The sequence below is a fragment of the Chenopodium album genome, chromosome 11, assembly GCF_948465745.1.
Source record: "Chenopodium album chromosome 11, dcCheAlbu1.1, whole genome shotgun sequence".
NCBI classification, from domain to species: Eukaryota; Viridiplantae; Streptophyta; class Magnoliopsida; order Caryophyllales; family Amaranthaceae; genus Chenopodium; species Chenopodium album.
In genome coordinates, this window is record NC_137844.1 from 7,929,309 (window position 1) to 7,943,471 (window position 14,163).

The 14,163-nt window shown below is 34.0% G+C and overlaps 1 protein-coding gene across 1 annotated transcript; it reads right to left on the reverse strand.

The window, feature by feature from the left end:
- Nucleotides 1–3,079: 3,079 nt before the first annotated feature.
- On the reverse strand, nucleotides 3,080–12,176 carry LOC145568448 (uncharacterized). The gene is made up of 8 exons (XM_081627869.1): nucleotides 12,018–12,176; nucleotides 11,043–11,326; nucleotides 9,993–10,064; nucleotides 8,777–8,841; nucleotides 8,420–8,576; nucleotides 7,468–7,551; nucleotides 7,302–7,391; nucleotides 3,080–3,517 (listed from the first exon to the last, which is right to left on the reverse strand). Exons 2-8 carry the CDS (start codon nucleotides 11,307–11,309, stop codon nucleotides 3,395–3,397), a joined length of 858 nt encoding a protein of 285 aa, XP_081483995.1. The 5' UTR covers nucleotides 11,310–11,326; nucleotides 12,018–12,176; the 3' UTR covers nucleotides 3,080–3,394.
- Between the last annotated feature and the right edge of the window lie 1,987 nt (nucleotides 12,177–14,163).

Here is a 14,163-nt window from a genome sequence, read left to right on the forward strand (position 1 = left end):
ATGACCTTCAAGAGAGGAAACCCTTCTTTATCCTTATCTAGTGGTAAGATTATAGATAAAACCAAAAAAAAGTATCTAATCAGCATGACATTTTAGTTTGTTTATCAAAGGGTTGTATGTAGTATTTTCTCTTGAAAGTCTAATTATCCAAGTAAAGATACTACTAGTCTACTACTATAGTGCATAGGGATCAGCATCAAAGATACTACCACTACTAAAGATGCAAAATGAGAATGAAAAAAAAATAAAAATGTTGGATGTTCTGTTCAAATCTTAAGGAAGCAAAGTCATGAAACATTCTCTATAGTTGCAAGAAACCCTTTAAAGTAGAACAACACTGAGAAACAAGATTTTAGGAGGAATAAAAACCTCTTGAGAAAGCCCCAATTGATTGCTTTCATCCTAATTCTACTTTAGAAATTCTAAGCTCTTCTCTCTATGCATCAAAATTGAAGTCTTGGTTTCTTGTGCCCATTGGATTTCTCTTTATGCTTTTCCTTCCCACTTCTTTGGATTTTCCATCCTTAAGCCCTACGGGTACAATTTATGTTCAAAGCTATGTTGCTTAAGGAGCGATATCGAGTTTGACACAAGTACATGTTCAAATATTTGCTTTGGCTAATATTGTTTACAAAAATAATCAATATTTTAGTCCAAAATAATAAGTATATGTGTTGATGTGTTCTATCATTGCCTGAATGTTGGGGTCCTTGGAAATGTGACAAGAATACTTAAATAAAATAAAAAGTAGTAACATAGATTTAATATAGATTAAAGTTTTAAGGATACGTCATTCCATTATCCTTAATAATGGAGTATTTATACTTTATATAGGGTGTTCAAGGGGTCTGCCATGTGGCATGTGGGCTAGCACTCTTGTCAAGTGGATCAAGGTGAGTGTCCACATATAGACCTTGGTGGGTCGTTCATGTCAGTGTAATATCTCATACAATTAGCCCCTAAAGGAAAAAGTGAATACAGCTACGTAGTGATTATACTTTGTTTGAATATGTCCCACAAGACTCTAATTTTCCCTCCTTGGAGCTTGTTTAGAATAATTAATATGTACTAAGAAATATAAGACACCTTTATAACAACTTAATATCAATCCATAGTATACATCTTTTTTTATTTATTTATTTATTTTATATGAGGTAGCGTTATTTATATGCCTTTTTCTGTTGGAAAGCATTTCATTTTACAATTCTCTATATGTATACTAGGCCTCGCAAGTAAACTTAACGGATATTAACTCATTTATAATCCATAGAAATTTTGTAACTCACGGGGACCATGTAATTAGGAGTTCCTAATTATTAGTTGCTTTTTTCTTGCAAGTTGTAATGTACGAAGTACTTGTTATGATCTTCTTGGTTAACAAATTTAGTATTGACCTATTGAATTGGATGTTCATTGCACATGTTTGTTATATCCTCTTTCAGTCCTTGTAAATGTCTAATAAGTAACCCATTATCACACGCTAAAACAAGTGGATTGTGTGACTGACGTGTACACATTTCTTCTTATATGATCATTATCATGTATTAGTATTTATTAGATTAAACATCAAGTACTTTAGCTCTTTATGTTTCTATAAAATTTAGTATCACTCTAATTTTTAGACAGGCATACAATGGACCCCTAATAGATCCCATATTGAGATAATCAATAGAGTTGAATGCCAACGGAGGGCATTCAAGGATTTGATCTCGCAATTTTCACAAATATAGTACTGATTTGATCTCACTTTAAGGTTATCAGCTAGCTATAGAGTACATAATTATTTAGCATATATATATAAGAAAAAATAATGTTGATTAAGATGGTTAGACATGTGGTGAGTTACAATTGCTCGAATTTGACCAACACTACATCCACTAGTAATATTAATGTCCTTCGCTTAGATGGTTCAAACTTACATACCGTAGATGAATTTGCACATGTGAAGAATAAAACACATTCAACATGACATATATATCTAGTCCTTATAAAAAATAAAAATAAAAAAAATAAAATAAAAAAATACTAGCATTGTAGGTAGAGATAAATTGGGCATTTCCTTAGATAGAATTAGAAAGAAATGACAGTCTCTAATCTCTAGCAATTCTTGAACTCGCAAACTGTCTAGGGTTTACACTTTCTTAAACTAACAATTTTGACACATTATGAAATTCTTAGTCACACTTGTAAAACAAAAGTTCAAGAAGTATAAAACCTAACTACAGCTTAGATTTATTAAATAAAGATGGGTATGGTCCAACGGAAAAAGAATAAAAATAAAATAAAATAATATGCTTCTAATATTGTGGGTCTTTAGTCCCTCTCTTTGCTTTAGCATAGTAAGTTAAAGTGAAGGCAAAAAAACAAAAAAAATCAAAGCCATGACTTGTTGCTTTCACAAAAATCACTCTTAGCCATCAAATTTGAACTTTTAAACACTAATTTATTAATATAGGAGGGACAATAAAAATAAAAAAAAAAAAAAAAAAAAAAAAAAAAAAAAAAAAGGACCAATTCTATGATTTAACTCATATTTTTCATTCATAACCAAATCTTAATGCCCAAAAAAATCATGTACTATTGGCTAGAAAGCTAGATATAGCAACAAAAGAATAAGAATTTGGGCCAATATGTAAATGTGAAGTTTGTTACCAACGAGGTAAAATGACCACTCAAGAAGTTAGAGTTCGGTTTTAGTTAGACATGCTAAGACTCAAAACTCACCATTTGTCATCTAAAAGCTTAACATTGTACCTACAAAAACTTAGCACGCCATACTGACCAAAGTTTTTGTCTTTATTAGCTTATACCCAAAGAAATCACTTTGTTACTTTGGATTTACCTATATTCATCGGTCTTTATCTTCATATCAAATATTAGTGGTCGTTTGGTTGACATATGAATGCTCAATTATACTATAACGAATGGAATAAGTGGCTTAAACTAGTTCCTCCTAACGAGCACTTGGGAAGTAAGCCAAGTATTCAATACTTTTTGTTTCCTTGCAGAAATTCCTGTTACATACAGATTCAGAAAAATCATACAGATAATGGAATATGGAGTAACAAAATCATACAGATTCAGAAAAATGATGTCAAAAGACAATAATTTGTTGCTTGTAATGGGCTCTCAGGTGCTACAAAGGATACAATTACGTCTGAAACGATAATGGAGTTTATGTACAAGCAAATGAGAGCTAGAGCTACAGAGTTTCATGACCCTTTCATCAGAATTTCTTTAGCGATACTCCCGTGTAATTTATACTCTGAAAAGGTTACAACATGGTGGGCAGGTTTATGCCAGAATAAATTGGCAAATTTTGTGAACCAGGAGCTCAACAAGAAACTTGGAATTTCATTTTGATCAGATACATTTAAGCAAGTTACTTAACACGTTATTGATGTTGTTCGGGCTGTGGAGAAGCTGCAGGCCCAGGAGCTATGGTGAAATGTACGCCTCCATGCTGTCCTGCCTGTATCACATATGCAACTTCACCTGCCGCCAATGCTGCTGCTTCCTGTTGAAATCAAACATATGTAAAAAATGAATGTCATTGCACGTCCAAAAAATAAAAGCACTTTCTCTGTTTCAAAGTATGAAGAGACAGAAAGAGCTAGTCAGATGAGAAGAATGAAAGGGAGGAGTCAAAGGTTATTTTGAAACAATCTATATAGCAAGAACGAAATGGTATGCTTTAATTATTTTGAAACAATCCATGTAGCAAGTTTTTCATACAAGTACTTTGTATTTCACAAAATGAAGTAATAACCTTCATAATAACAAAAACTAGAATCAAACTGAGTGTCAAATGTCAAGATGTGATGGCTTATTTTCTACGGTTATTTCACCAAATGCCCCTGAGTTATTTTTTTATTCACCATACACCCATGAAAATTTTTAAATTCACCATATACACTTGAGTTACACAAAAATGTCACAAAATGCCCAAATGACTAACGGACGTTAACTCCGTTAGTCATTAAGGGATAAATTTGCCACGTGTCAACCTGTGATTGCCTAACATTTATATTCATTAAATTTTAATATAATTATTTTATTAATTATCAAAAAATAAATAAAAAAAAAACCCCACCCACCACAGCCGAGCACCGCCACCACCCAGCCCCGCCAGTCCGCCCCGCTGGCGCGGATCCCGCCTTAACCCCCGCGTCGGCGCTAGCCCAAACCCGACACCCCACCTGCCGGTGCCCCGTTGCATCCCCTGAACCACCCACTCCCTAATCCTAAACCTCTCCCTCAAAAACCCCACCCTCCCCTCCCCACCGCCGACGTCTAAACTCTCATCCCCGTGCCGGCGAGCCAAAACCGCCGCTCCCCCTGCTATCCCTATCCCTATCCCTGAACCACCACTATCTCAACCCGTGAACCACCACTAGAAAGCCCAAAATAAAAAAACCCCAAATTCGAAACCCTATATTTTGATTTTAAGGGTTTTGAATTTGGGGTTTTAGGGTTTCGGGGTGGTGGTTTTTGGCTAAGGTGGGCAGCAGCGACGTGGGGGAGGGTACTTGGACTGCCGGCGAAGGGGTATTGTGGTGGTTGCCTGACGGTTCGACTTTGTCGGAAAGGTTGGGAGGGGTTTTTACGGTTTAAGAGGAGGGAGGGGATATGGTGGTTCAGGGAAATGGGCGGGCATTGGTTCAGGGTTGAGAGGAATGGCACCGCCGGCGCCGGCAAGGTGAGGAGGGGGTCTAGGCGCCGGCGACAGTAGGTGGCTGGGTGGCGGTTGTGGGGCGGTGGTGGCTCGCTGGTGGGGGGTTAGTGGTGGTGTTTTATTTTTTTAAAAAAAATTTTACCATTTTTTTATAACTAATTAATTAATTTAAACAATAACCAATAACATACTGCCATGTGTCATAATTAACTCTAATGACAAACGGAATTATCTGCCGTTAGTCATTAAGGGCATTTGGTGACATTTTTGTGAAATTCAAGTGTATATGGTGAATTTGAGAATTTTCATGGGTATATGGTGAATAAAAAAAATTTATGCCAATATGTGTTTTTTTTTTTTTTTTTTTTTTTTTGGCAACATACAGATATATTGATAAGCCAATTGATAATTCATTTACAAAGAAACAGGACGAAATGTAAAGGCATCTATTGATTATGAAAATTATCATTTCCTTTTGCTTCATAACCCCTATTGGTCCAAAAGAAAATAAACATTGAATTTAAACTAGACTCTCCATTGGAGAGACTCAGTATTTGCTGACCAGAGACAATTATTGTTTCACAAGTTTCTTTTTGCAGTGACACACTTAGGAAAGCAGTCCAAATGCTTTTGCAGTACAAGGTTTCAGTTACTAGACAAGCTCGGTCTCATGGAATTAGTAGGTACCATAAGAGAATGCGAGAGAGGTGTCAGAGTCAAGTGTCGGGAAACACATCTTAACGCTCATAACTCTTACTTTAGAGGTGACTTTCCAACTCTAGTTCTCATCCACTTCCTCCATCTTTCGTCTCCTTTCCACCTCCAATATAGCAGCTATTTCCCACCTATCGTCTATTTACCAACTCACAGTAAGTCTTGTACAAGGCGGACTTTTGTTAGTTTGATTGGAAGACTTCAATCTGAGGGCAATTCTAACAATTTTTATGGTTACTTTTACTCATTCAAGGGTAACTTTTAATTTGTAATGAGTCTTATTGTATTTTAATTGTGTATTTTTTAATTGATACATGTTATTAAGGCTAATATGCTTAATATAATACAGTATAAGTATTTTTTAAGGGTAAAATTTATGGTTAAAAAAATGGTAACTTCAAGGGTAACTTTAAATACTTTTAGGGTAACTTTAACCTGTTTTACAATAAGTTAAGGAAAGTTCCCCTTAAGAATTTGTAACCAACCTAATAAGATAAACAAAACAGCTTCCATTATAGGTTCCACATCACATCTTCCATAATTTGGTTCACAAAATATAGAGTCTACCTAGATCACTCAAATACTCATTCTTACCTATATTAACGCTAATTAAAACAATGTTTTCTCCAGGTAATACATGGGAGTTGAAGATTGAGCCTTCCAAATTGTACTAAAATGAAAGCTATCTTGGAAAATCCTTGACAGAAAGCAAGATGATTACTGTCTCAAAAGAATGTATCGGTATCTCTCCCACCTAATCTAATCCTTATCCGTAACAATAAAGTTACATAGGGGGTAGTCGTTAAAAACTTGTGATTTATCTATACCCCAAAACTTGACATGTCTCTTTGGCTCTTTACATGATGAATATGAGGGAAAAAATTTGGTCCTAAGGGTACAACTACACAGAGTAACAAATATCCAATTATCACTCTAAAGCTAATGCTTTAAATTTCATCAATTCCATCTCAAGCAACTATTGTTTTCCATAAATGGTTTAAGATATTCAAACAAATTTTTTTTTTTCTCCCTCTGCTTTTTATTTAAGTTTATGCCAGTCAATAAAAAAATGCTTTCAAGGACACCACATGAAGAGGGGGAAAAAATAACCCTTGGAAGGGATGCAACCTGAAAAGATTTAGCCCTAATATTTAACCCCAAGAACAAAAAAAGCCGGTAATCTTGCTATCTTTTCATTGTTATTATTTTTCTTCATTTACATGGAGTTCAATTTAACCAAGTAATATGATGTGAGCTACCATATTTGGAACATGTAAAATTGTAAACTGCAGTGTATATCTCAGGCGTGGCATAAATTTAGATGAATGTGGTGGTTGTGGTGGGAGTGCTCAAATTTGTATTCTTTAATTAGAGGAGGTGACCTCATCCCGTCAAAAAAAAAAAAAAAAAAAAAAATTAGAGGAGGTGACAATAACAATTGAATTTTGAGTTTATAGAATGAACGAAACTTATCAATAACAAGAACGAGAAATATTACTCTGTCTCACATAGTCATTACACGAGTCATTATATATTATTTATTGTTGATTAGCTATAATAATTCGGTTGATTTGATATCACAATACTAATTGGAAAATTGGAACTGGAGAGTGAAGATACAGTGCTTCTATGTCCCATATCGAACAATCATATATCAGCATTTTATTACAATATAAGATTTTAAAATCACTTTTTAAGCAACCTTATTGGTGATTCTTTTTAGTACCATTTGATTAATTTTTATCAAACACTGTATACGATACATCTTATGTGCTGCATGGGTCCAAATAATAGTTATAGTTGATAATGATCAAAGATTGAATTTAAAGAGAGTGAAAGGTGTGCCAAGACATATCTGAGACAAATGTAATACACAAGTTTTGGAAAATGAAACATAAGTATGGAAACCAACCTGTCGTTGCCTTCTCCGTTGCAATATACTAATAGCCCAAGCCATTATGTAGCATGGAAGAAGAAAACCAGCAGCTCGCAGCAAGAAAAGCTGTAAAAAAGAAACTAGTCAACATAATGTATAGCAAACAGAAGGCAACAATTCACAAGATTTTTGCGTTACTCACAGAAAAGAATGTGGAAACATCATCATCCTCGCCATCAGGACTTGTCACATAGAGAGCATGCCTCAAGAGTAATAGAGCCATCAACTGCCACAAGAGAGAAGATTCAGCAAAACCAAAATAACCAGTAATAGTAGGCTGAGATATAGAAGGACAAGAAACAAAAAGGGAAATTATATCATCATTAAATAAGCGTTTGCATGGTACAAAGAGTGTCACTAAGCAGTAAGCGCCCTTTTTTAAATTGCAACATAGTGACAAATCTAGCAAGTTTAGATCCAGTTTACTGGCTAATAGCACAAACCTAACCAACCAGTTTACTGGCTAATAGCACAAACCAAACCAACCAGTTTACTGGCTAAGGCAACTTTCTCATCTAACTAGTCAAACTGTAAGGCCAAACTTAATATTAACGGAGGCCATTAGAGCAAAGTGAACTCCAACCAAAATCTTGAATTCTGATGCTTCCAGACTTCGAATGTGTTGTGACGGGTAATCAAACTCATTTACAGTATGAGGCTTTTTTTCTTTACTTTGATTCTAGAGCATATGAAAGTTATATTAACTGATCTTTCCTAAATTATCTAAAAGAAATTTTCTGCAACTGCATTTTAAAAATATGTGTTTCCGAATTCTCAAAAATTAGCCAAGAAATACCAGCATTCTTAGTAAACCCAAACAAGTTCAACCCAAATTTGCATGTTGATATCAAATCAAGATATAAAGAAGTTTATAACTGATAGAAGAGGCTTATATAAGGCCTAATATACAGCTTGTCGACTGTAAACATGTTAACGTGTTATGTTAAGTGGGGTAAACATTAAAGCACTGACACCTTTATCATCAATTTATCAAGATAGAATCCCACCGCTCATAATCACAGTTGGTGCGTCTCTTGCCCTAAAAATAGTTATTATCATATTGGTGTTCATTTAAAACAATAATGCCAACTTACAATGAGTGCAGCAGAGCGACAAAATGCTGCTCCATTGGCATTTGTATCAGCATACTCGTCATACTCAGCTTCCAGTAGACGTCTTTCAGCAGCTGCCATTGCCAAAAGCCGTGGGTCATTCAAGTCCAATGGTGCACCAGACACGGTCCATTGAGCACTGTAAGCAAAAAGAAGTATTAAATTGGATCTTAAACTGCTGCATATTAGATTTCCATTCATTATTCCACCACTCAACAGGAACATTTTGGCCTAATATGTGCATGCATGAAAATAAGGGAACAAATTCATACAACATACACCATTAGATGAAAATACAGTAGGTAAAAAGCACGAAAAGAGCAGACCACTAAAAATTACCTGATGTCAATAGCGGTATCATCAGCAGGTGGAGGTGGTGGTGCAGTATAACCTGGTTGATAAGGCTATAAACCAAGAAAGAAAGATTACTTAATGATGGCTCAATACCCATAATGACAAATAAAATACGCCACCAAAAAAAAACAAGAATCATAGGTGGGAGATCCACACATAAGTGCATCAAAGTTAAGCAAAATCATCAAGCATATTATATGAGTCGATTTTTAGCATATTTCTGATCAACCATGCTATGTTCATTTGATTCAAAAACTGATCCTTTACTTTCAGTATTACCCAAATAATAATTATAATGTAAAGAAGGTTTTGGTTCAAATCTCAAAACTTGCAAGACACCAACTTTATCCTATATAAAGTGAATCCTATAAACACAATTGGCAAATGAGAAATAAAGGTAAAGTTTGAGTTTAGCGGTACATCATTTGCAGAAGATCCAAACCAACAATATGAAGTCAAAACAACAGTAGCCCAAAGTACATCAGACCTTCGGTTGTGAAGACAACAAATTAATACTAGTTCAGTGACGGGCAATAAAGACAGATAACCTCAAGGAAAGGCTTATACAGTGGCATAGTGAATGTCAAAAATAAACATGAAAATAGTAATTTATCTCAGAAATTTGAACTCAATTCATTGAAATTGACCTTTAACCAAATGCAGCCTAATTTTTAAGGGTATAAGAAGTCAATCTATCGAACAGGAGCTACACCCACCAACACCAATTATTGAAAGCTACTTCTAAAGAAAATAATTTCAGAGTTGACTTATAAGAAGATGTTGACTCCCAATCACTCCATCCTCAATTCTAAAAAATGGATTACAAATAGGCTATACATCTCAAGACCAAGGACAAATAAAAGAATCAGCCAATCAATTCCCTTTTACAATTCTCTACTCAAAGTCTCAAACTGATAGCATTCCAGGAAATTTCTATGATTAGAATAAAGAAAGGAAGAAGACCAGTTAAATGCCAAATGCAGTAAAAACTACATTCATTCACAAATAATTTCACTTTCAATTTTCCAAAATAAACTTGGGAAAATCTATGCCTGTAGGCCAGAAAATAAAGACTTTACACAGCAACAACCAACCGGCACAATAAATGGGCTCAAGAAGACAACATAATTCGAAACGAACAACTGTACAAAATAAAAACAACAGCATCATCCAACAATGGAGATCAAGAAACAACACATACCTGATGACAGATCTCACATATGATGTCTCCTTTCTCATTGCACCACCTTTGAACACATTTTCTATGAGCATACTGCATCACAACCAAAAACTTGTTTAAGAGACATACTAGTGATCTAACATAAGATAAGTACCAGCGTCAATTTCAATATGCACCAGCAAACAATTAGATGCTCCCTCCATCCTTTTTTAAGCTATATATACAATAGAGAACATTTAAACAGGAAAAACGGTGGGTTTATGAAGTGACAAAGGTGCCTCTGTTCTACACGGCACTAATGCAACTTTAAAAATATGAATGTGAGTTGGTATTCTTGACAAGATAAATAATGGTACAGTAAGATAAAAAAATAAAAAATAAAAAAGTTATCAAATGTTATGCAAAAAGTTTAAAGTTTTTATTTGAGCCCATCAATCATTCTAAAAGAAAACTATGAAGGGACAAAAGTAGTAAAAACATACTCATATAACTAATGAAACAACTTCGAGCTCCAATCTTAGACAAAACACACTGAATTTCAGCTCTCTTTTCTATGCCTATCGCAAGCTCCAAAAATCAAAAAGAAAAAAAGTTTTTGAGGCAACATCAATCCTCCTGGAAACCAAAGAATCAAACAATACTAGCTGTGAGAACCACAAAATCCTAGGAACACAGAACGCAGCATGCACAATCCTCATCAGACGAAGTGACTGACCACAGAAATAATAAGTGTGTATAAGACTTTGCCATCAATTCCAAACAGTTTCATTGTTGATTATAAGCCCAAAACAGCACAATTGGAAGACTTATGGAACTTCCAATATCAAAAAGTATGTTTGATATAATGCCACAACCTAAGATAATTAATGAGTTTGTTTGCAGTCTTACAATAGAACATCCCTCATATCAACTACCAAGTATTCAACTTTATTCAATAGCTTTGTTACCAATTGTACCCACATGTTTAGGTTACAATAACACACATAAGCTGACCACTATTTACTCATTTTATGGCCTTGAACCAAAAGAACCAGACAAGCTAAAACTCTAAAACAAAGGTAAAGAAGTTACCTTCAAACTGCCACTGCAAGAGCAAGGGACCTCCAAATTCTTTACACTATCCTCCTCCTGACATATCCTGCACTCAACTCCCTGAATGAGAGGCTGTTCTTCATCAGGCACATCATCTCTCACCTCCCCGGGTTCATAAGAAGTAGACGATTCAGCAACATGATTATGACTATCAACAGACGATTCTGAAACCTCAACCCCTTTACCCGGTTGCAAAGTGTCCGATGTAATCAGACGGTCCACACACACAACATGGTGATCACTCATTTGTCTTCTGGATCAAACTGATGAATAACCAAATAATTCAGTAATACAGTAAATGATGATGCAAGCCACAGTTTTTCATCAGCCTAAAAATCTTCAGACTTTGAGAAAGAACTGACATATAAACATAAAACCTAAGCATACAGAACTATCTGAACAATCAGACAATAAGCCCAACAACACCCATTACAAAATTCACAAAGTAACTACCCGTAAATAGCTACACTTCAAATAATCCATGAAACAAGATAAATGTTCATAAGTTTTCCCCAATTAATTCCAGCTAAGGAAAAAAAAAAAAAAAAAGGCTCAAACTTTAACCTAGAAAAATATCCAAAAAATCAGTATAAATTAGAAAAAATGTAGAAAAATTATAATCAAGATAACCTAATGTTCTTCAATTATCAATCAAAATTACATACTATAACAAATTCAGACAAAAATTCAAAACCCCTTAAAGATGAACATATATGCAAACGACCCATATTCCCAGAAAAGGCACATTTTACATCTACACACAAAAAATTCCCAAATTCATCAAACCCATAAATTCTAAATATTGAATTACAAATTCCCGTCAAAATGAATCAATCAAAAAACAATCAAAACCCCTAAAATCAACCACAATCAAAATTAACAAACACTGTTTCCTTCAAATAAGAACAATTTAATCAAAAAATTACAACTTGAAAAAGAATAGGAAGAAATTACCTTTTGATTCAGAACTATTTTCTGGGAAATGAATTAACAACGAATACACACTTTCTAATAAAAGGGGTAACTTTGTGAAAAAGGGTTATGATGATGAAATGAGATGGGATTTTATGTAAGAAAATTCTGGAAAATAAAGAAAATGGGGTATTCTTCTATATTTATATAAACAGGGTTTGGTTGGTTTGAGTTATTTGACTGAAACAAAGCCAAAAGGAGGTGGCTTTCTTGGAATTTAATTCTTGGAGGGTTTGTTAACGTCTGTTAAATGGAATAGGTTAGCGTGGTTTTTGAGACATAACGAACGTTAGAGGACGTTAGAATGTAAAGAGATGATGATTTTTATGGAATCTAATATAGAGTGGTCACCCACAAATTTGGAATTCTAATTTCTTGGAGAGGTGTTAGATACTTGCAAAATTATATGGAACCTACATTCACGATAAAGAAATTAGGTTCAATTATTTGAGACCCGTTGCATCCGGATCTCCGAAACGTATGTTTAAAAACTTATCTGACTTGAAATAATTTGACTTATTTAAAAATAATTCAGTTTAAAATTTGATTATAGACTTGATTTGAAATTGACAAATGATTTAAATTCTTATATGTACGCATTTAGGTGTTAGTATTTAAATTTTTTTTCAATGTATATGATGACTTGTGTTTTTGTAAATTTGTAATATTATACAAATATATGAATATACATTATGTCAATGACAGTCTAACTCACTTCATTTTGGTGTTTAAATCTTGTTTATGTGATGGTGCTTGAGGGTGAACCTTACTTTTTTCCCATACACTCATGTGTCTAACTCGTAAATATTTTAAGAGCTCATGGTTACTTAGAGACGTAAATGTTGAAACCATAAAGTTTTTTTTATTACTTTTATTTTATGCATTCATCAAATGTTCTACTCCCGTGATTCAACAACAAGAAAATTTTGTAAGTGTGCCAATATGTGTATCAACCCACATCTTCCCTCGATTCTTTAAAGACAAAAAGTAGATGTACCCTTGGCTACTAAAAATGGTTGAAAAGAATCTGGATCTTGGGAAATTTCCACCAAATTGCCTAGGTCTAACCACTATTAATATTTTAGGGTATGTTCTTTTCAATTTATTTTTAGTTCAGCTCAGCTTTAATAAGTTAAGTTCACTTCAGTTCAACTCCAATAAATTTAATACAGTTCATTTCAGTAAATCAGAACTTGTAGTTATATGTAGCTTAATGGCTTAAATGCTACGCTTGGAAGTTGGAAAGAGCTTAATAATTGGGACCACGACTTGGACGTCGTCATTCATTACCGCCTTATACACCGATTTTGCTTTGATTGCTTCTTCTTCAATTTCTGTGGTTTGTCTTTGGGTCTTACTTTCAAAGTCTCAACTCTCAAGTTTCCAATACGTATAAACACTTCTTGACTTCTTGTTAATATCATTTCGTGTTTTTAATTATTGACTTATGATTAATATTGCAACATTCATGAGCAATTTTCCCTAAATAATGATAAAATGCAAACTAATTTCTTATATAAGCCGGTTTACAAATTATTATTCACAATATTGTTCACACAGACTTGGCTCTAATGGTATTAGTTGTTCTATATTCTATAATAAATAGAACCACTAACAATGTTAGCGGTTCTATATTGGCAAATACCGAAATTTTACACTGAGCATGCGTGGACAACATTGTGAGAAATAATTTTTAAACCTATGCATATAAGAAATTAGTTTATGTTTTTACATTATTTAGGGGAACATTTCTAATTGTTCCGATAAAAAAATAACATTTTTTAATTTTTATATTTTCATGTTTTATTAGTTTGTAAAAGGAGGAGAGAGAAAAAGATATAGACAAATTGACATGTGGCATTTTTTGAAAAAAAAAATCAATTCATTAGGTTGCCGGTCATGTGGGCCTAATAAAAATAAATATCCCTAACGTTGAAATTATTTAAGAATCGGTGTTTTTTCTGTGTGGGCGGAGTTAGTTATTCATGGGTTACTCGTTCGGTTAAGATTGCTCTCACACAAAAAAACGCTAACTGACTGAGTAACTCCTGACCAACAAAGTATCCCCTAAATAGATAATCTCGGAATACTACACGTCGTGATCAACACACATATACAAATTTGTGAT